The following is a 23,482-nucleotide window of genomic DNA, read 5'->3' as shown; positions in this document are numbered from 1 at the left end:
CAAAGGTGGACAATTACAACAAGAGGAATGGGGAAACAACATTTTACAGGCGCAACCCCCCCAACCCCTCCAAAAAAACCCACCTGCGTCCCTCCCCAATGTTCCGTATTCATGGCACACGCTTTGACATTGACAAAAATGGAAATTCAGCAATGTTGGGGAGTGAAAAGAGGACGGTAAGACGTCATTTCACTTGGCCATGCATTGCCTTTGATCCTAACGACACTGCCCCCCCCAACATGGCTGCCACACTTTTGAAATCCTAATTTGAACCCTAACCCTAGTCTAAAACCTTATTTTGCATCCTTAAACCTAATTTAAACCCTTCTTTGAAACCCTAACGCCAATTTGGAACCCTGGCAATTGTCTCAAGCTTAATTTGAAACCCTCACGCTAATTTAAACCTCTACTTTGCAACCCTAACGCTCGTTTAAAGCTCAGAGACCAAAGATTTTTATTTTTCTTGGGACCTCTAGAACCCCTTTACAATGCATAACTGTCATTAAAAAATGATTAGATCGTTGGTAGACAGCAGTTAAAATCACTCAATACAATTCAAAATGTCTGCCAATTGAATCTTGCGTCCTCTCGTCTTCAGGTATTTCCGGCGATGTGACGTCACACAAGTCAAACTTTAGTGGCTACTGTGGCAAGCGGTTGTGTGCTTTTCCCGTTCAGTTGCTCTCCACGTGCTTTAAGCACTTAAATACTGATTAATTCTTTGCGCGGCAGTTGACTGCACGAATGGTCAAGGGACGGGCAAAAGTTTCTTATGCTTTACAAGGGATACAGTAAACACCTGATCAGTGGATCGGAAAGTCAATCGGCAGGGAGGAAAGCCTGGTCGACTGCAGTCGCCACGCAAGTATTCCAAATCTCTGTGCTGATCATTTTGAACCGGGGTGCTTCAGCAAGCATTTAGCAGAGAGCATCGAGTACACGAATGGAATTCGTCCTAAGATGAAACCAACTCCCGTGCCAACGGTTTTTCATTTGGCAAACGCCACTTCAACTCCCCAGCAGCAGTAAGAACCCAGGTCGTCGTCCTGCATTCGAGAACCGGCTCAGACAAGAGGTGAGGAGTCATTTGCATGCTACGACACCTAATGGTGATGATGAATTGAGCCGTCAAAAAACGCCACTAGTGTAATATGTACTTACTCTGCCTACATTGCAAGCTGCCCGATACGAAAAAGCCCTTCTGTACGGCGTGTTATAAACACCGAGCTTTAGTCGCGCTGTCGTTGTTTTTACTGTGCATATGATAAACGTATACAATTTTCATTCAGCGAAAACGTCACATGTGGTAACCCTAGCGGTGGCTCGAGTAACTACACCCACGATGCCTCAAGCTTCCATTCGTTTCGAAAACACTTGGAAAGAGCAAAGAACAATTCTCGGGTGTCAGAGACGCCATGCTTGTGCACGTCATAAAAACAGTCATTTGTTTTGAGTCTTTTGCTTTTCTATCGATAACAGTGAAGCGCTATTTTCTGAAATCTTAATGTACATCTAATTTGAGTTCCAAATATGAACGGATGAACGTCATTTGCATTAAATAGCGCAGTTGAATCGAGATGCAAGCTATTCCACAGCCACGGCCTGTTTGAAATTATTGGCAAAACCCTTCAGTCACTGGTTTATTTTCTTCTTGAAAAATCCAAATGTTTACAATTGCATGGAAGTGTGTTGTCACAAAATGGCCGCCCCAAAAAAAAGCACTACATTTCATAAAGTTGAGGCTTTGGTGTCATTTTGTGGTGTTTATGAAGTGCAATTCTTTGTAAACCCTATCAATCAAAAGTATTGTGAAAAAATGACACCGAATCTAACGTCAGCCCACCTGGTTGCAGATTTTAAGAGGACCGGTCCTGTTATTTACTGGAAAACTGAAAAAAAACCCTTGCTGTTTCCTCCTAAAATCTGCAACCAGGTGGGCTGACGCTAGATTCTGTGTCATTTTTTCACAATACTTTTGATTGATAGGGTGGTACAAAGAGGCGCTTTGAAAGAATCAAATATTGAAATAAAAAAAAAACACACACCAAACATTATTATTTTATTTGAGGTGGAAATGGTGGACATTGATATTCAAGTTATTGTCGGAGCGCCGCGGCGGGAATCCAGTTCAGCGTCCTGTTCAATTGTAGTTGGCTAGAGGATGCGTCGCCGGGCGGAACAGGCTCAGAAATGGTCTCGTGAGGACCCTGGTCATGGTGGAGAGAAAGTTGTTGGAGCTTAGGGGCGCACCACTGCTGAGAAGATGGATTTGGACCTTGAGATGCCTAAAAACAGCATCGTCAAAACCCGGGTTTTGGACCAGCAATGGCGCTTCAGAAGAATCAAACTCCTTGGACAGTTCTCTTGCCACCGCTTGGATCACGGCGTCATAGGTGTCCATGTCGGCGAGGGCGGCGGCCATTTTGGGGCTTATCTCCTCCACCGCCCTCTCTGACAAACGCTTGATGACAGGCAAGATGGCGGTAATCTTGGTACAAGATCTGCACCTCCACGACAGGCGCATGACCAGGGTGACGATCAGAGCGCTCACCAGACTCCTCACGTGCGCTTGGTGAACGCTGCTGGTGGGCGACGGCAACGCCGGCGGTGAGCCGGTGACGCCGGCGCGCGACGGCGCTGCCGGCGCGCTGGCGGTGGTGCGGGTGGTGGACGACGGCGCCACTCCCCCCGAGCTGGACCCGTCCTCCAGGCTCGGCGCCTCCGGCTGGCTTTGACTCAGGTCGGAGATGAACGTGTCGATTTCATTGAGGGCCCCCGACACCTCCACGCGGCTCTTGGCGTTGACGCGCAGCACCTTGAGCCACAGGTGAAGCTGCTGCATGTACTTTTTGATGGTGTCGTCGGTGATGGCGTACAGGACGTTGCAGTAGGCGTGCTGCCGGACTGACATCGACTCGTCGTCCTGCGTGGCCATCAGGTGTTCGTACACCGTGTCGGTCAGCTGCCGGCGCTCTTCCTCCGTGCACGTCTCCAGCTCCCAATCCATGAGGTTGGACGTCAAGCTGTCGAACTTGCTGCTCAGCTCGTCCTCGGACAAAGGCTGCGACGACGGCCGGGACTTCTGGCTGCTTCTGGTGCCGGTCGCGCGGCGGCGCGTGGACTGTCCGGAGCGTCCCGTCGGAAGGTTGACCACAAAGGGCGGCTGAGTCTTTTGGAACAGGCTTTTGAGGCTCGCCATCATCTTCTGGAAGCGAGAGCGTCCGACCGTGTTGAGTGAGGTCCTGACGGCCAGCTCGTCGGTGCAGGTGGACGATTTGGGGCGTGATGAGAAAAACCGTTTGACCTTCGCCAAAATTGCACTCATGTCGATGCAGGGCTTGGCAAACACGCCGCTCGCCGCCCGCTCGGCGCGTTGTTGCAACTGGACCATGGTCTGGATGATGTCCTCGGCGGTGGTTTGGGCGTCTTCGGAGCGCCGCGCCAATTCCTCGTCGGGCTCCTCGCGGCCCTCCTTGGCCCACTTGAGGAGGATGGCGGCCACGCAGCGGGTGGCGGCTTCCACATCCACGGGCGTCAGGCCGCTCATCCTGTAGAAACGCTGCGTCATCTTGCTCAAGTAAGACAAGCATTTGTGAGCGTGGCACACCATCTCGTAGAGCGTGTTGACGCTGGACATGGTCGCGTTGACGTAAAGCAGCGGCTCCGATTGGCCCTCGCTGCTACTGAGGGCCGAACTCAAAACCGAGTTCATGCGGACGTTGGCTTCCTTCTCGATGAGAGCCGTGAAGCGCTTGGCGCCCACAAACTCCACCTCGGGCACATCCGCCGCCGCGGCGAAGGTGGTCATGATGCTGTCGCCCAGTTGCGGCGTGCACCTCTCGATGGCGCTGCTCATCTCATCGGGGGACGCCCGCCCCTCCAGGTGCTCGACCAGGACCGGCACCACCAGACGCAGGACCTCGGTGGCCACCGTCTGGACGATCTCGCCGCACATGTCGGCCAGGATCATGTCTATGGCCGGGTCGCGCACCCCCGCCGCCAGCAGTGCCCAGTGAGCCGGCGTGATCTTCAAGAAGTGTTTCTCCGTCAGGGACAGAAGAACCTGACTGGAAATGTAACTCGGTTCGCTCTCCATCTTGATCCAAGCAAGAACTCGCAATAGCCATTAAAAAAAAAAAAAAACGTGATCAACCGATTCTCACGCGGCGTCCCGTGAGGGCGCCTTGAACGACGATGTCACGCTTGATGTAAATGTGACGTCGCTCCTCATTTAGGCCTGATGTCATGTTTAATACAAACGTGTCTTTGAATGAAGACAAATCGCGCAAGTCTCACTCTGTCCAAACCACCCGTGACGGTAATGAAGTCGATTTTTCATGTATCTTTTTTTTTTTTTGTATAACTTTTGCTTTTACTTGTTTTATACATTCCATTTCTACCATTGCTTAATTCAACTTCAGCAAGCACCCATATGCTTGCACGACTGCTAAAGAGAACAATTGGAATTTCCTCACTCCTTGTACCAAATGTGAGGCAAACGGAACCCACAATCGAGAGATTAACCCATTTAATCCCAAATATTTCCCAGCCATTTAAAAGTCAAAATCAAGTGTCATTGGTAGCCCTTTTAAGTCATCATTAATAAAAAAAAAAATTTAGAGCCCTGTAAATGAAATCATTGTTGTCCTTCACAAATGTGACCGGTGGGATTAAATGGGTGAATCGGCGAGAAGGCCGACTCTGAATAGTTCACACTTGATTTATCCCCTTTATGCAAATGTCAACTTCCTTTCATAACTTTGCTGCTGTCAATTGGGAATTTCTCCATTTTGAGATGAATAAAGGTTTTCTTATTCTTATTTTCTGGCTTGATTATTGATTCCCTTCATGATCTTATCAATAAAACCCAGGAAAGAACCAGCAAAACTTCTGTGTAGATGACAACGTAATGAAAAAAAAGACAAAACAGAAAGTAGTCAAGTCACCCGCACTTGAGATCTCGATGCATTGAAATTGCCTATCTATGCCCGAATATACATCAAAATTTGACTGATTGAGATTGTGGGCACTTATTTGGCAGACCACGAACGACGGAGCATAATATTCCTGATCCCCAAGATATTCCCAAACTATGGCCTTTAATCTTTCAGGGTCTGACATGAAGCCTTTTACGGTCGTCACGAGCCCCGTCGTGGTGGTTGAAACGAAACTGGCCCCTCAGTCATGAGAAAATGTAAGTGATTTTTTTTTTCATATTTAGCATCTTTATATTATTTCATTTAAGACTTGAAGAAAACTAAATGTGTTGATGTCACGGGCATTATTTCCTCAAGGGAATTGTGTAACTTCCAGACTTGTTTCACCATCAGGGGCAGAAGTGTGTGACTGAAAGTGTGAGGTTGGCTCGCCAACTTGATCCGATCAAGAAGCGTTCACTATGTCCATATATACATTCCTGCTGATGGGACGCTTTTTGTGAGCGTCCCGTGGCGTCCTTTTGCGGGCGCCTTTCAGCGACGATGTCACGCTTGATGTAAAGATGAGGTCGCTTCTTATGTAAACATGATGTCCTGGTTCATGCAAATCCATCTGGGAATGGGAGGGCCATCAAGTACTAGCCAGGATTTGCAGAATGGATACAAATCAAATCTGAAGCTAAACAATTGACATCAAATGTAAATCGAAAGAGTAAAAAAAGCAAATCGAATTAGAACTTAACCAAGTGAATTGCAACTCAAAAATCAAAATTGAATCTTAAGCGGCGCAATTGAGATTGAATTGCCACTTAAGTCATTGACTCCCAAAGACGTATTTAGATGTCTTTTCAGACGCCACACATTTAATCCCAGCTCCTCATTTCACGAGCCCCGTCGTGGAAAATGGCCATTTTCAGACCCTTTCAAGTACAGTCAATATAAAATGAGGAGCACGGATTCAATGTGAGGCGTCTGAAAAGACATCTAAATACGTCTTTGGGAGTGAATGAGTTAAGCAATAGAAATCAAAGTGAATCTCAACTTAAAGAATCAAAATGGCAACCCAAAGAAAAACGGAACATAAGGAATGTAACGGAAAAGGAGCTCACGCTAACACACATAAATGCTTCTTTATTAATCTACAAGTTCTATAACGTCTTGGTGAGATTCCGTTTTTCAGCGTCAATGAAACAAATGTAATCAGTTCTCTTTTATTTTGGCGAGTCGCCCCAGGAAGCATGTCACCCTTCTTGTTGTGCTCCGGGGTGATGCTTCTGCAGGTGTATCCTCAGGTTCTGCTTCCCCGCAAACCGCTTGGCGCAGCGGTGGCACGCAAACGGTCGCTCACCCGTGTGGACGCTCTGGTGCGTCTTCAGGTGGCCCGATTGCGTGAAGCGCTTTCCGCACTGGCCGCAGCAGTACGGCCGCTCGCCCGTGTGGACGCGCACGTGCGTCTCTAGGCTGCGTGCCGATGAGAACCACTTGCCGCAGTAGTTGCAGACGAAACGACGGTCCCTACGCAAGCGGCTCCGGTCTACAGTGTCCAATCGGGGCCCCGCTAACCCCAGAGCCAAAGGGAAGGCGGTGTTCAAGTCGGACGCGGGGCGGCGGGGGAGGGCCAGAATGCAAGGCAGGCCCTGACTGGCCCACGGAGAGCAGCGGTCCGGCTCACCGGCTCCCGGTCGGGGGCTGGGTAAACCCAAGACCTGGTCGGGACTTCTTGAAAGGAAGGCCGAGCTTTTCCTCGCCGATGAGATTTCTCCGTCGGATTCCACGTCCGAGGAGGTGTCTCGGGAGAGGCCCGGGGAACCCGGAAAGCTCAGCGAACCTTGAGGCGGCGTGTTGACGGTTTGTCCCCAAGGGTTGAGATCGGCCGACGAGGTGGTAGCAACAATTCCGGAGGGACCGGCTTTAGGGTGGGCCTGCTGCGACACCAGTTCTGCGTCAAACAACACGTGAGGCCGCTAACGTTAGCACATGTTACGGTATAATGCTAACCTTATTCCTCATTATGCCGCATTAATATTCATTGCTCTTTGCAGAGGATCAAGAATATGTGAGTATGACTATTTGTGTATCATGTCTGTATTGCCACATCAAATGCTCAACTACTGTATTGCTCAACCGCCACCTAGCTGGTATTTGTTAGCTCGCCGATGACATTCCCCATTATGTGTTATCATAAAACTAGCAAACATGTGCTTGTTTCAAACGCAAAACAATACAGTTTTAACCAATGGCTATTTGATCACAAAATGCAGCAACACATGTTGACAGACAACAATGCTCACTGGCATATATTCTTTATCCTCCACAAAAAAACAAACTACTAACTGCAACTTATTGAGATGTCTGCAGTCCCAGTACAACAGGATCAGACGACACCAACCAGCTCGAGGACATCACGCAACAACAAAGGAGCGTCGGACCACTTTGACGCTTACCGTCCTCATCCAGAAGCAGCTCGCCGCTATTGTCCTTGTCACTCGCCACTTCCTGTTTGACCGGAAACACGTCTTCTTCGCTCCTCGAAACATCAGCAAATGAGGTGTGCTGCGACACCAACTGCACCCACGCATTTTTCAGAAATAAGTCAGATTTACGGCACGGCACAGTGTTCCGGTACTAAAAAAAGGACCAAAATACCTTGTAATTTAAAAAAAAAAGATACTTTATGTTATGTTTTTCAATGGGAGTGTTGATGTGAGTGTGTAACCTCTGCAGCTGACGGCGCGGCTTCTGCTGATGGCGCTAACAACAAACGCGGTCCACTTCTCCGCCCATTGCAGCCGTTCGGCGATCTGTCAACCGCGCCTGATGATGGGAAACGCGCTGTACGAAACCAAAAAATGGCAGCCACTTTTCAATGACAGCCAAGATTCATTCTGTTTGAAGTTGCGGCAGTTGTCGAGTTATGACAACAGCAGCAATAGTACTTGTAGCGTAGCCTAAGTTTGAAGTTGGGTGTTTTATTGGGTGTCATTGTTCAGTAGCAAGCGTAGTTTGGGGCAGGCGTAGTTCGTTGCATTAGTATGACTATTTTCACAAGGATAGGGCGCACTTAGAAGCAGTGGCGGTTCTGGGGGGGGGGGGCCAACGGGGGCCAGTGCCCCTGTAGCACCGATTCTGGCCCCCCCTCCGAGCGCAGATTACGCAGTCGTGCCGAGTCGCCGACGCGAAAGGTGGAACCAAAGTGCGTGATTTAACATTCTAGTCGGACCCTTTAGTGCGCTGCGCCATTTAAAAATGAGCGGGAAAATGAGAAGCAGTCCGCAGAGAAGGAAATTACCACGACACGAGTGCTATTTGCGCGCGTGTGTGTGTGTGTGTGTGCGCGCGCGCGTGTGTACGTGTGTGCGTGTTTGTGTGTGTGTGTGCGTGTGTGTAACTTTTTTAGTCTCCCTTTTTATTTTAATTTTTATTTAACAGGATCAATATATAAGACATTGCCTTTTAAAATGTGGATACTGATATGCATGTAAAACATCTAGCTTCAGTGTATTTGCAATTTTTGTCCCCGGCAGGCTGGTACCATATCATCCCCTGGCTTGAATATTCTCAACAGACATATTGTTACGCTTGCAGACATTTTAGCCCTCATAATAATAATAATAATAATACATTTTATTTATAAGCGCCTTTCAAGACACCCAAGTCTGAAGAAATAAAAAGTCAAATAAGATTTCGAATCTGTCTTTTTAGCCCTGGGTTGAATGTGCCCCCCCATCAAAACCCCTGGCCCCAGCCCGGCCCCGTCAGTGAAATTGATCCAGAACCGCCCCTGCTTAGAAGTATTAAATTTTCTCCAAAATCGATGGAGCGCCTTATCAAAATGGCGCCGCGAGAGTGGCTGCCTTTCCAGCAGCTCCTATATTTTGTTGTTCTACTTCTTCCTTTCATAACTTTGCTGCTGTGAATTGGGAATTTCTCCATTGCGAGACTAATAAATGTTTTCTTATCTTATCTTATCCATGCACCGAGTTCCAAAATCTGAATGTTGACTTCGATGAGCCCTTCCGCTTGACTACCTGATGTTATGCAGACACGCTGTTTACAGAGAGAAAAGGGGGACGTTAGAGTGGAAGGGTGGGCGTGAAAGAGGACGCTAAAAGGTACGCCCACCAGTAGGTGGATAGAATGCCGGTACTGTACTTGCATTGGGCTAAACAACCTCGGACCCTGGAAAATGGCACAGATGAAGAGACACTCCTACGAAGCAGAGTTCAAACTTAAAGCGATCAGTTACGCAGAGGTACAGGGCGAGAATATAAGATAAACGACGTAGTAGTAAGAGTAGTATAAGAACCAAACAGTAGTAGCATGAGAAGTAGTGGTGGGTGCAGCAAAAGTAGTAGCAATGGAAGTAATAGAATAGTCACAAACTACTACAAGCAGTTGTAAAAGTAATGTAGTAGGAGTCTTAGTAATGGAAGTAGTAGAAGTAACAGTTTGGTTAGTTAGATCGTAATACTAGTGTTGCTGTAGTTGGTGGTGTTTGGACCATGAGTACTACTCACCGTCGTCGGGTTCCTCGTTGGTTTCCTCTGGGTTTCCGGCGCCCAAGACCGCAGCTGCGGCGCCGCCACCCCGGGCGACGATGGTTTCGATGAGCGCGAGCTTCCTGCGGAGCTCGTCGTTCTCCTTGCGGCTGCGGCTGATCTCCATCTGGAAGACGGCGTAACTGTTGTCCACCAGCTGGCACATTTCGGCCACCGCAGCCCGGGTCAGAGCCTCCATGATGGTCGCCAGTTGCGAGTGCAACGCCGCCAAGGTCTTCATCGCCGCCAACAACAACGCAAAACGGACACTTGGTTGTTGAACTAACGTGACACTCGAAGAACACACGAGCGTTTATATTCCAACATGTATGTTTCATACACGGGTCGACATGTTAGGGTAGTGGACGTTTGTTTTGATTTCGCTGTTTCCGCTTTCGGGATTTCAAAATGAAAGCACGGCACTTTGCGCTTGCGCACTTGGCTTCACATCCGAGCGCTCCTCTGGTTGTTTACATTGTCAACATTTTGAGATTGTTCGTTTTATTTTGTCTGTAACATTTTACGATTTTAAAAATTATTCTACTGCTTAAAGTTTTTAACTAACATCAATTAGTAATTCGTATTAAAAATACACAAATATTTTTTAGTTTTCAAATTCCAGTTGAATTTTGCATAATGCACAGATTAGAATGTTTACATATTCTCAGTACCGCTTATTTCTTTTGATAATACAGCGGTGCCAATTTGACATGTACATGTACATCTAATTCGTACATTTAAAATCTTTCCCCATTTAAATTAGCGGAAACACCATTAATCTGTTTCTCCTTACCCATAAAAATCAACAAATCTATGTAACGTGTTTCAAAATTTAAAAAATAGCCCTTTACAATAAAAAACATTCACCACTGACATTAGTAAATAGAATGTAAATAAAAATAGTTTGCCACAGTTTTTGCTTCATTTCAATGGCTATTATTCTGCTCCTTCTGGCGTGTGTGCACTTGGACCACCTGGGGCAGTATATCTGCCAAACTCACTTTTTGTGACTTGAGGCATTGCCACTGGACTCCAAACTAGAGTTTTTGCACATAAGTCGTCCAAACTCATCTGCATGTTTCCAACCCCCCGCCTCCCCCCAAAAAAATCCACCTAAAACATAGTACAAAAAAAAAATACAAATATTTCAAAATAATTGAAAAAAATCTCGCGAATAGTTGAATTACCGGGAAAGAACTGCAAGACTGCTGGGTTCCTTTGTACTATATTTTCTTTTTCTGCAACCATTTTGACCAATTCAAGTCAAAGTCAAGTCAAATTTATATATATGCCCCATAATCACAGAAACGACTTCACATGCCCACAGTTGAAAAATATTTACGATATGGCCTGATCTAAACCCCCAAGAGGGCAATGAACCCCCCCCGCCCCCCAAAAACAAAACAAAAATACAGTTCTGTACAGCTAAAACAGGTGTAGTTCTTGTTCTTGCCACCAGGGCTCAGCAGTGCTCCGTGGCTGACCCGCGGGTAGAGGCCGACCTCTCCCCGGCGATGACGGCTTCCTGCCGGGCGAAACTGAGGCGGGCGGGTCGAGCTCCGGCGCCTCCACACAGTGATGAGCTGAGAAACCGAGGGGGGGACTGCCTGGTCGAAATCGAGCTGGTCGGCATGTGGAGCGCCGCGCGTCCCCACTGCTCAATTTGAAGTCGTTTACAAGCGAATGCGGATTCTGGTGAGTTTTGGGGGCTTTTTTCTTGAAAGAAGTTTTTTTTTCTTCTTTTTCGCCGGTGGCGGTTGGGTTCGACGTAAGAAGCCCTTCTACGTGTCACTTATTGGGAAGAACGTCACGAAGGACTCCCTTGCTATTTTCTCCAATTTAGCGTTTGTATGCCTTTTAGTAAATATAAGCCTTCTGTTGATTGCAACTGAACCACAAATTTGATTTGATAGAGGGTGTTGTTCAATTCGGCATACACGCTAACGTGCAAACACGGGTTTAGGAAGCACTAAAAAATGAAATTCGATCATAACATCACATAGCCGCCAGCGACCAGAAGACACTTGACGGCATTTTACAAAGTGAAATCCAAGAAACAATTAAATGGTAGTTGGATGTACGCCGATTTCAACAGAGACTGAACACTCGTGCTCGTTGAGTAAGTAATAGCAGACGTTAAAAAAGTTGTCTGTGTTTTAGGGAGAGTTTGGAATGGCGATGCAAATGAATGACGTCAGAGGACAGCGATGGGAAATGTTTTGCATTCGTTTGAACCACAAAACAAATGTTTTTTCTTTTTAAATATTAATTTTAAAGTGTAATTAATGCATGTAAACGATTACCTCTTCATGGTTAACGTGAAAAAGTGCACAAAAATGGTTGCCATGGTGCATCTGTTTGTGGTGTTTTTTGGACTCAACCAAGGCTTGTCTAACTTTTCAGGCGACGTTTTTCCGAGAACGCCTCCACAATTTAAGTTTTTTTTTCCCCTGAGAAAATAAGTTGTCATGTTAGGAAAATAAAGTCCTACTTTTTTCCCAAGAAAGGAAGTTAAATCGTTGAAAGGAACTCATGCTATAAAAAGTGTTTAGCCAACAAGAATAAAATCTTATCTTTCGAAGTGACAGTTGCAGTATGATGTAACTTACATCATGTAAGTGATACTCATAAAAAAAGTCCATGTAATTCCTGTAAATATGTCTTTGGTCACCGTATTACAATACTAACTTCAGAATTTTGTGAGAAACAAAATGTTACATGAATAAAGTCCTATTTTCTACAAGAAAAATGACAAAGATGTATTTTGTTGTGATAAAAAGTAATATCAGAGTAATGTTGTTGTTTTTTTACAAGATAAAGGCGATATTAAAGTCAAAGTTAAATGAGTAAAATGAATTTTAAAAATATTGTCTGATTCTTGTGCTTTTACACCTTTTATTCTTTTTTTATTTAAAAAAATGTCTACTAGCCTTGAAAAAATATGCCTTTTATTTTTGGAAAAGGAATTTTATTCCTGTAACTACAAGTTTTGTTCTGAACCAAAAAATGACTTTTATACAACGTAATTATTGCAGGGTTGCTACTCCTGATTGTTTTAACAATTGATTCACCTGTTGGTTATTTTTTTAGATTAATTGCTGAGCCCACTTTAGAAAAGCATTTTTAAATGTCCATCTTTTTATTCAATATCAGGACATTATTTCAAATGGACAGTGCAAAAATGGTTCAAAAATAATTAATTTACATTTCAGTTCCTTGCTTTGGTCCATAGCACATCAGCAAATAGGTAAAAATGTTGAACATTGTTTTTCCAAAGTAAAAGCAGGTGTTTGCAATCGTCTTATTTTGAATGAACACAGACATAATCAATCTGTCTGCTTTTATGGATGACGACAGAAATCTAAAAATATTTCCTGCTGACAGGCTGAAATTCCGAGCATTTGGACACTTTTAAGTTAAGCGAGGTCTCTAAACGATTAATCGCGAACCATATTTTGAGAAGCATTAGGCCACAGTGTTACTGTATCCAGTGCTTGCTTGTCCTTGCAGTAAAAGTCTGACCTCGTGCCTCCGTAGAGGGGAAATGAGTAACAGCGTTGGCTCCAGGATGGAAGGCTCAGCCAGCATGCCCAACGGACCGGTCTTGGCCCCCGCCGGTCCCTCGCTCGGCCCACCGCCACCGCCACCGGCCAGCGGGCCTCAGTCATCCCTAACGGAAATCTCCGAGATGTGGCTGAAATTCGGCAAGACCTTCGCTGCCATTCTGCCCATCTACATCCTGGGCTACTTGGAATTCAGCTTCAGCTGGGTGCTGATCGGACTAGCGGCCTTGTTCTACTGGAGGCGAGCCCACGGCGGAAAGGACTACAGGATCAACCGCGCGCTGGCCTTCCTGGAGAACGAGGACAAAGTCGTCAATCAGACTCTGCCCACCACCGAGTTGCCGTCATGGGTGAGTCATGAATTGTGGAAGCTACTCATGTACTGTCCACTAGCCCGTGCTCCTCACCAGCCGTTTGCACTTTAGTGCCCTGCTCAAGGTAAACCATCGTCTCCATCCAACCGACCAGCAAGCAAGGTTTCCTCCTGAAGGTCATCATAGGCCATTAGCACTTCCGTGACTTAGCAGTCTATGTTTGGGATGGCCAATTCAAATGCAAATTTTTCATTGGTGCTAGTTGCGCGGCACATAGCGTTTCCTAAGCACATGTACGACAATAATGCAAAGGGTTTGAAGTAAACAACAAAAGGGAGACTACACAGACAATCGTCTATGAATCTGCAGTGTTCTTTTAGGAACAGTTTCGTAACATGCTCTGCAGTATGAACGTAGGCATAGTTATATAGTTTTTTTTTTTTTAACTTTTTTGAGAATCTATTAGCTGGCACAGGCAAAAAAGCTTTGCTCATCTGTGGAGGACGCATATTTTTGGTTGGGGTGATCTGGAGCGCTGTAACACACCCCAACCAAAAATATGCGTCCTCCACAGATGAGCAAAGCTTTTTTGCCTGTGCCAGCTAATAGATTCTCAAAAAGTTAAAAAAAAAAAAAAAAAGTCAAACGCTAGGCAATTGAGCTTCAGCCATAATTACACTGCCTGAATGAACATGGACGCCATCCAAGAATTTCTCTATTAGAAGAAAGGTTCATAAATAACACCTGTCCTTTTTGGACCGCTACAGTTAGATTTTTATTTTTTTTATTGTACTTGTGCAGCTTACCATGAAATTTGAGGATGAAGTATACATCCAGTTGGTGGTGGTGGGTAATAGGGACCTGACTGCACATCAAATAGTGAAAATCTGCGTATAAGTGACAGCTGTTGAAATGCATAGGGGGGGGGGGGGGGATCGAACCAAAAATTTCTTGCTTTGAAAAACAAAAAAAAGTGCTGATGAACATTTAAAAAATATTTTCCACCCAAAAAAAAAACCAAAAAAAACAACAACTGGAAAATGGAGGAAGAAACTCAATCCCTTAAAGCTCCCCAAAACCCCCACAAAATATCGGAAAAAGTATTGGAAAAAAATCTGTGAATATGCGAATGATTAGTCGGAGGTCTGGTGCAAAGTGATGCACCCCCCCAAAAAAAATAAACCCCTGTTGTCGAGAAATAAAAAGTGGCCTGTTCCACACTTACGTCCTCTCAACAGGTTTGGTTCGATCACATCACTTCTTTCAAAAGAAATTGAAAAAGGCCAGCCGACGTGGTGTCACACTGACACAAACGTTTGTGGTCATTGTGATAAGGGGGACGGGGGGGGGGAGAGGTCAGATAACAGAGGGTTCAAAGTTCACACGCTCTGATTGCTAAGCTTTGTTGTCATAATCGTTCCTCGGGAAAAACAAAGGCATCGGTCGGCACTTTGTCGTCACGCGACGCGCATCACAAGAAACGCACAAGCTGATCACGTGATGGTGAAGAATTCTTATAAAAAAGACAATTCAAGATGTTTATGGCTACTTGAAGTGCAATTTGACTCTTCAACTCAAGTTCTTTTTTAAAAAAAAAAATTATACAACCACATTTCATGACATTGAACAAATAAATCCACAATGATTGCATCATATTGTTTCAAGATGTGCGCATCAAACAAAATGAATGCAAGCAATGAAGACACATCAGCTGACGGCGCGTTCGTGTGTCGTGTGACACATTACGACGGCCCGTTTTGTGTGCCAACGGGCGGGGCAGGAATGGGAACAATGTAGAGGAACATGGATGACGAAGACCGGTGTACGATCCGATGCTCTGCTTCTACTCTCAGCTTTGTCGCAGACGCACTCAACTCTGTTGCTTGGTGCGGAAAGCTGTGATTCCAGACTGTCCTTTAAGGCATCGCCTGATTTGTTTAGTTGGATGGATACATGATAGAATAGCAGATGGATGGATTTAAATAAACGTCACCAATCAATCAGTTGTTAAGTGCGGAAAAGTGTGATTTCTGATGGTCCCTAAATGCAACTCTTGATTTCATTACATAGATAAAACCTGTGTGCATAAGGACAGTTCCTCTGTTGTGTGAGCAAAGCCCTGATTTTAGACTGTCCCTAAAGGCATCACCTGATTGATTTGCCAGGAATGGAGAAACGGTTGATTGATGGTTGGACGGATTTAACATTGAAAGACATTTATCAAGAATCCGTGAGTTGTGTCGTGCAGAAAGCTCTGATTTACGATTGTCCCTGAATGCAAACACCTGATTTCATTAGCTAGGTCGACTGAAGGATAAATGGATAATGTAAATCGATCTGGACAGTCACTCGATTGTTTTGTGTGGAAAGCTGTGATTTCTGACTGTCTCCCGAAGGCAACACCTGATGTCATTAGCTAACTGGTAAAGCACAATGACGTCTCTTTGACTTTGGAGATTCAAATGCATTCAAAGTTTGTGCAGGGAAAGCAGCTTTGAATCAGAGAGAGTCACTGCTGGGTTGTTGTTTTTTTCTTTTTTTTTTTTCCCCCTCAACTTGAGTTTGTAGATTTCTACAAACAAAAAGGATTACTTATGACCTTGGTTGGTCTAAAAAAAAACGAATTTAATCCTTAAATCCATTATTCACGTGTCTTTAAAAGACAACATTGTTGACCAATTGTGTCCAACTAACTGACACAAAAGAAATACAATTTGACATGGTATTTTTTTTGTTCGTTGCTGAGAATGCTCTGATATGAAAAATATTGAGGGCTGTTGTACATTATTGAGCGCAGGTGGCCGCATATCGTGGATGACAAGTATTCAAAGCGATCCAAGTAACCTTAAAATCATTTGAGGGGCTGTCAGGGCCAGGATTCAGGATTACTTTCGCATTCCTCCACGACTGAAACACAATTTTACATCTACAATAGGAACATGTTTCAGTATGATGGGTGGAAGGATTTCAGTAGTGCGAATGGGTGAAAGAAAAACTCTGATTTGTGATAACGTCTGGGCGCAAAACATTTTTATGGAGTGTGTACGAACGCGGCGCGGCATGCCGGACGACCGGTTAGCACATCCACGTCACAGTGCCGAGGCGCAGGATTCGATTCCGTCTTCGACCTTCCTGTGTGTAGTTTGCATGCTCCCCCTGTGACTTTGTGGGTTTTTTTGCGGGTACTCCAGTTTCCTCCCACATTCCAAAAATATACATGTACATGGCAGGTTAATAGAACACTCTAAATTATCCCAAGGTGTGAGCGTGAATTATTGTTCATTTATTCGTGCAATGCGATTGGCTGGCAACCAGTTCAGGATGTGCCCCGCCTACTTCCCGATGACAGCTGGGATAGGCTCCAGCACGCCCGCAACCCTCGTGGGGATGAAGCGGATTAGAAGATGGAGAGATACAGTAGATGGTGTACGAAAGCATCTCATTAGTCAGTGAGCAAGCATTTCAGTCGTATGAACGAGAAAAAATCCAAAGAGTGTCTTAACAATGAATACACTATAAGCAACATTTTTTTTGGTTGCAAGTTTCTATGAAAGCATTTCATTAATATGAGCATTTCAGTAGTAAGCTACATATGAGTGAAAAAAAAATCTGCAATGTGTCTGAGTGTTTCGGTCGTGTATTGTAGTTTAAAAAAAAATCAGTTGTGTCTTAGAGCGTGTGGGGAAAGAAAAGCAAATGCAAGATGTTTGTTTTCCCCCAGCCCAACAGCGTGGCCACTTCATTAGGCACACCGTCATTCCAGAGAAATTCATCCGCTCACAATTTGTTTATTCCCGTAGCCGTTTCTAATATTTTGTTCCCCTCGATGGTTGTCCCTAATGAAGCGGCCGGCGAGAGGACGATGTCGCTAGCGATGCTGCGCCGCGATCACATGACGGCAACACAATGTCAACGCAAAGGCAGGCAAATGAATGTCTTTCTCTCTCTCTCTCTCTCTCTCTCTCTCTCTCTCTCTCTCTCTCTCTCTCTCTGTCTGTCTCTGTTTTAGTGCACTGTCTTTCTCCCAGGTTAAAAATAGACGCCAGCGCTTTTCCTCATCCTGGTTTCCGATTTCTGTACCTTCCAGGAAAACATTATCATCATCATCATCATCATCATCATCATACCATTCATGCTTTTTTCATTAGCCAACAACGGGAATGTACACAAGAGCTATTTAATTTGTTTGTTAATGTCACCAAGGCACTACCCGAGTCAAAATAAACATCAGGCGAGCCACCAGAATAGCTCCAAGAATGCCGAGACCGATCTGACTGTTTACACGCGAGAGGACCTCCAAAAACAACTTGTGTTGAAAAGTGGGCTGCAAAAGGCCCCAAAAGCCAAAGAAAAAGCAGTAGAAAGAGAATAACAGTGGCAGATTTGCATCTTTGTGGAAGGCAAAAGTTGAATAGGTCGTTAGCGTGTTGATAGTTGCCGTAGCAAATTTGTGGCTGACTTCTGTCATGAGGTTTTGTTGTTGCCGCCGTCTTTTTCATGCCAGCTGACAAATGTGTTGCTTTTTTGTGCTTCACAGGTCCACTATCCAGATGTGGAGCGAGTGGAATGGCTCAATAAGGTACTCACTCGCTCACTCACTCACGAAACATCTTTCTTGCTCTCACACACATTGTCACTTCCTCGGTCACGCACGCAGACCGAATTTTTCAAAGTGGGACGAGAACATGTTATTTGTGCCGTGACCCGGGGGACTGCCTGCCTGCCCCCACAATTTTCCAACGGATAATGAAGTTGTGAGGAGTGACCCATTCTCCTCTTCTTGTTCCTGTACTCGTTGTTGCTAAGCTAACAAGCTACAAAGCATAGCATGAGAGTCACGTATTTTGCGCGTGGCGCTGATGGTGCGCGTGTGGTCCCTTTTTGGCGCAGACGGTGAAGCAGATGTGGCCGTTCATTTGCCAGTTTGTGGATAAGTTGTTCAGGGAGAGCATCGAGCCGGCGGTCCAGGGGGCCAACCCGCATCTCAGCTCCTTTTGCTTCTCCAAGATCGACTTGGGCGACAAGGTTAGCGCACGCGCACGCAAGCACGCGATCGGTCGCCGCGTTTCCTCGACGGCTTGTTTGTTTTGCAGCCATTCAGGGTGAACGGTGTCAAAGTGTACACGGAGAACGTGGACAAGCGGCAGGTCATCATGGACATGCAGATCAGGTACGACACCTTTGCTGTCACTGACTCGTCTGTTTTGGAATCGATTATCCAATCGATTATCGGTTCCTCCTGCCGGCAACGTTAGTTCAGTGCATGGCAAATATGGTTTTAAAAATGATTATAGTTTTGATGCAAACATTTCTGTGTCAGGGCGGCCCGGTAGTCCAGTGGTTAGCACGTCGGCTTCACAGTGCAGAGGTACCGGGTTCGATTCCAGCTCCGGCCTCCCTGTGTGGAGTTTGCATGTTCTCCCTGGGCCTGCGTGGGTTTTCTCCGGGTGCTCCGGTTTCCTCCCACATTCCAAAAACATGTATGGCAGGCTGATTGGGCGCTCTAAATTGTCCCTCGGTGTGAGTGTGAGCGCGAATGGTTGTTCGTCTCTGTGTGCCCTGCGATTGTCTGGCAACTGATTCAGGGTGTCCCCCGCCTACTGCCCGAAGACGGCTGGGATAGGCTCCAGCACCCCCCGCGACCCTAGTGAGGATCAAGCGGTTCGGAAAATGGATGGATGGATGGATTTCTATGTCAACCAATTCTTGCGGTGGACACAACCGAGTTGGACTTTTTTTTCCCCCCAGTCCTGTTTGCAAGCTTCTCAATCAAGCGCTGCGACATCTTGGAACATCTCTGCATCTTAAAAATCCTCCAAAAAAAAAAAAAATCTCGACTCAGGCTGTGCCTTTTCCAAATATTTGTGGGATTGATTATTCTATCCATTATTCCATGGATGAACCGGATAAATATTGATTTAGAAATTGTCCAAATCCTCTCATATCAGCCTCACAACAGTGAGTATTCTCTGCAGCTGACCACTGCTTGAGAAAGTTGCTTGATTAGATACGCGGCTGACGTCGCGTTTGAAATGGAAATACGTGTCAACAGGAGATCAGGTTCATTTCATGGTGGCAGCCAAAATCGTGGCCACGATTCAAATTGGATGAATTGTGTCGACCCCGTTCTTTCTTCAACGTCTGCAACATTGTAACATCTCTTGTCAAACAGCTTCCAAACTCTATAAATCTGTCACCTTTGCAGCTTTGTGGGCAACACGGAGATCGACGTGGACATCAAGAAGTACTACTGCAGGGCGGGAATCAAGAGCATTCAGGTACCAGGGCACACTGATCCCACTTGTCGTCGTGGCGACCACATCACTTCGATCTCAACTTTTGACCTTTTCGCATCCCGTTTAAGGAACCAGCGTGTTTAGCAATTAGCTTGTTATGCGTAAAACAGTAGTTGTGGAATGTGCAAGATGACATCAAGTCATTGTCAGCGCCACGAGGCTTCAAGAGCGCTTAAATGTCTTTATGACCTGCGCTGTATTGACTCAAGCCTGATAACAAGATTCGTTATTGATAAATGACTCGCTATCGGTATTTGGGCTGATGCCATCGTTTACCGAGCACACCAGGGAAAGTTTTGTTGGCTTATGTGGGTCCAAATCGACTGGTCGATCGCTGTCGTTGAGACCGGTTTGTCCAGACCATTAAAATAAATTTTGTTTATTTAGCATCCAGTACAAAGTACGTCCCAGCTGACCCGCTGTGCTTACTAAAAACATGGCTGCCAAGAGATAGGAGTTAGCTTGCGACTAAATAGTCAACGTTAACAACTTAGCCAGTTGGTTGCTTTATTTAGCAACTTTTCTGACCATCTGCAGCAAATGTTTTGGGGAAAAAACTGCAGATTTAGCACTTAGTCTTTAGTTTCAATCGCACTTGTAGCATTTCATGTGTATAGTTTTGAATTCAGCGTTTGATTCATAGAATGTAGCCTCTATTTTTCTTAGCATTTTTAACATTTCTTGTTCAGAATTTAGTACTTAGCTTTTATTTATGTTAGCATTTTTAACATTTCTTGTTTAGCATTTAGTACTTAGCTTTTATTTATGTTCGCGTTTTTAGCATTTAGTACTTAGCTTTTATTTCTGTTAGCGTTTTTAGCATTTCTTGTTTAGCATTCCGTACTTAGCCTTTACTTTTGGGAACATTTTTAGCATTTAGTGTTCAGCATTTAGCCTTCATTTTTATTAGAATTGTTCAATTTAAGTGTTTAGAGAAAGGTGATTATAATCAGCCATAGTTTTGACAGACGGCACACATGAGTGCGCGGTAGCAGAAAGCAGGATTATGTTGTCAATCAACACACCACCAACAACAAGTTTGCTCCGTGCTGCTTGATTCCACTTCAAAGGGAGCACAAGTCCTTTATGTTCACTGTTCAGCAAGGTGGATCTAATGTTTATTATTTTCTATAGCGCATATGGCGGTTTGCATTGTAGTGCTCAACTTTAAGCTTCGGTTGTTTAGCATTGAGCAGTTTGTGTTTAGCTATCATTATAACATTTAAGATTTTATTAAATTTTTTTCATTTCATATTAAACTCTTTGTAGGTAGCCTTGGGTTTTAGCATTTAAGTGTTACACACTTTGTATTTAGCATTTTTAACATTTAGCGCTTAGCCTTTAGGTTTGTTCACATTTTAGGCATTTTAATGATTCACATTTGCATTTTGCCTTTAATTTTCGACATGCACTATTTAAACATTTTTTCATGATCAACATTTTCTGTCCTTTATTTTGTTCCGTTTTTGTATATCCCATTTTAGCATTTTAGGTCACCATTTAGTTTTGATGAATCTTTATTTTTGTCAGCATTTTTAAAATTTCATTTAGTACTCAGACTTTATTTTGTTAGATTTTTAGCATTTGGGCATAGTTTTTTATGTTCCGCGTTTTGTTTTTTCTGTTTGGCCATAATTTGTATTTCTGTGATTATTTTCACTTGTGTCCAATTTAGTATTTCGCACATCGTGATGTGTAAATGTTGCCGTCTTGTTCTTGTTTAGCTTCACGGTGTGATGCGTGTGGTCATGGAGCCTCTCCTGGGAGACATGCCCCTCATTGGCGCACTCTCCGTCTTCTTCCTCAAGAAACCCGTAAGTCACGCCACATATCCTTTCTTGTTCTTCTTCTCCTTGGACAGTTCCTGGGAGCCTTCTAGCAGATGTTGTCCTCAATATCATTAGCCGCCCTGAATTATTTCAACCGCTGAAACCTCATAGTTTCGTTCCGACACGCTTGAGCACAGCAGCAAGTGGGACGTCCTGAGCTGCAACAGGCGGGTCCGCTGGCGTGCGCATTGGAAGCCTGGCCAATGACTCAAATGTGCAGTAGTGCCTTGAGATAAGAGTTTTATTTATTCTGTGACCATGCTTGTGACTCAAACCACTCTAGTTATCTTTCCCCATCAAAATGAATGGTACCCCGCCCCAAAAATTCATGTTTTTTTTACAAGTAGCACTCTATGATATTATACTTAATTAAAACAAAGTATTGATGTAATTACAGTGGTATAAGCAGTAGCATTAAGCTAGTGGACTAAAAGGCTCATCTACGTATGTGGTGGTTTTAAGTACGTAAGGTGTAATTCTCTTTGGAAGATGGTTGGTTTGATAAAAAACTACAACTGGGAGTGGCAAAAAAAAAAAAACGCCTTGAAGGCTCTTTTTGGAATAGTTCGCTAATTCTATCGGATGTAAATTGCTGCTTGTTGCAAACTCACTTCAGTTCACAGCTAGTGTTCCTACTGTATCTCATTGACAAGTCAAAACCAAAAATCGTCTAGTATCTCGATTTAGCTTTTCACATTTAGCATTTATCACTTAGCAATTGTGTTTATTAGCGATTTTAGAATTTCACATTTCGCGTTTTGGAGTTCATTTTTAGAACTTAGTATTAGAACTTAGTGCTTATTTTCGTTAGCCTTTAGTTTCTTGATTGACAACATGCTTTCCATCTTGTTCTGCATGCTTGGAATGTTTAACTGTGTGTGTGTGTGTGTGTGTGTATGCATACAGTTCAATTGCAATCGCTTGGACTCCCATGATGCATTGCTGCTAAATGGCAGTTTGCTTGCTGCTTTGGTTTCGCATAGCGAGCATTTTGATTGATATCACCTGATCGTTAACTTTGATTACTGGAGCAATCGCATAACAGCTAACTGAAAATTCCAATTAAACTCACTGGACTTTGCCAAGACATTTTTTGGACTGAGCAGGGTACGGAAGTAACTGTACCAGTTTTTGGCATCCTCGCCGTTAAGCTTCTTGTCTGATCTTTTCTAGCTTTGCCGACATACGGAATCTCTGAGCTGCTGACTCATCCCTCTCGCTACCTCGGATTAGCACGCACGCACGCAGATAAACACAACCTCTTGTGACATCAGACGCGCACGCACGCACGCACGCACGCACGCACGCACGCACGCACGCACGCACGCACGCACGCACGCACATGCACACACTTTAGCTTGCAACGTCCTTGTGATGTCAGCTTTTAAGACAAGCACACACGAAACGTCCTTATGATGTCATCTTCTAAAAGATACGCATGCACACTTAGCAGACAACATCCTTCCGAGGTCAGCTATTAAGACATGCAGACACAAACACACACACGCAACATCCTTGTGATGTCAGCTTTTGAGATATATACACACAAAGACATACGCGCACACACACACACACTAAATGTCCTTCTGATGTCATCTTTTAAAGGACACTAACTCGCTGGTCTCACACACACACACACACACACACATTGTCACTCCATTCACTGGCCACTTGATTAGGTACACATTTTTTAAAATTTTGTGAAAGATAAATCCTAAAAATGCCCTTTTTGATGTCTTGCAGCTTCTGGACATCAACTGGACAGGCCTGACCAACGTGCTGGACATTCCTGGGATCAAGTACGTGGCGGGATTATTGGCGCAATTAAAATCATTTAGCTCTTGGCAGAGTTAGTGGTGGACACAATGCGAACAGTGTGTGTGTGAGAGAGGGAGAGAGAGGACTTTGTACGTGTGTGTGTGTGTGTCTGTGTGTGCGCACGCGTGTGAGTATTTGCGAAGATTACCAATCCCCCCCCCTCCAAAAGAAACCCCCTCAGTCTCTC

General features: G+C 44.8%; 2 protein-coding genes and 1 long non-coding RNA gene across 8 annotated transcripts in view; 2 read left to right on the top strand and 1 right to left on the bottom strand.

Annotated features, from left to right (window-relative positions):
• The first annotated feature begins 670 nt into the window (after nt 1-670).
• On the top strand, nt 671-10,387 carry LOC147194633 (uncharacterized). Of its 2 annotated transcripts, XR_015102916.1 has the most exons (3): nt 671-1,075; nt 5,112-7,485; nt 7,662-10,387. It is a non-coding gene; the product is annotated as an uncharacterized LOC147194633 (long non-coding RNA). The 2 variants fall into 2 exon arrangements; XR_015102915.1 differs by having other exon boundaries at nt 5,112-10,387.
• On the bottom strand, nt 2,141-7,474 carry LOC147194634 (uncharacterized). The gene is made up of 2 exons (XM_086129948.1): nt 7,378-7,474; nt 2,141-4,113 (listed from the first exon to the last, which is right to left on the bottom strand). The coding sequence occupies exons 1-2, from the start codon at nt 7,472-7,474 to the stop codon at nt 2,141-2,143; spliced, it is 2,070 nt and encodes a 689-aa protein (XP_085986074.1).
• A 628-nt stretch (nt 10,388-11,015) lies between the features above and the next one.
• esyt2a (extended synaptotagmin-like protein 2a) overlaps nt 11,016-23,482 on the top strand; it is a 30,042-nt gene continuing 17,575 nt past the window's right edge. For 4 of the 5 annotated variants that reach the window (XM_086129932.1, XM_086129931.1, XM_086129930.1 and 1 more), the window contains exons 1-8: nt 11,016-11,170; nt 13,013-13,388; nt 17,890-17,931; nt 18,243-18,377; nt 18,446-18,522; nt 19,558-19,630; nt 21,373-21,462; nt 23,221-23,276. In XM_086129932.1, coding sequence (XP_085986058.1) covers nt 13,020-13,388; nt 17,890-17,931; nt 18,243-18,377; nt 18,446-18,522; nt 19,558-19,630; nt 21,373-21,462; nt 23,221-23,276 — 842 coding nt within the window. In that variant the 5' untranslated portion in view covers nt 11,016-11,170; nt 13,013-13,019. Of the gene's footprint in view, nt 11,171-12,985; nt 13,389-17,889; nt 17,932-18,242; nt 18,378-18,445; nt 18,523-19,557; nt 19,631-21,372; nt 21,463-23,220; nt 23,277-23,482 lie in introns of all 5 variants that reach the window. The other variant, XM_086129929.1, reaches the window with a different exon arrangement.

This window comes from Hippocampus guttulatus, chromosome 14, assembly GCF_054856545.1.
Source record: "Hippocampus guttulatus isolate MCC_2025c chromosome 14, RoL_Hgut_1.0, whole genome shotgun sequence".
NCBI classification, from domain to species: Eukaryota; Metazoa; Chordata; class Actinopteri; order Syngnathiformes; family Syngnathidae; genus Hippocampus; species Hippocampus guttulatus.
This window is presented reverse-complemented; position numbering and strand designations above follow the sequence as displayed.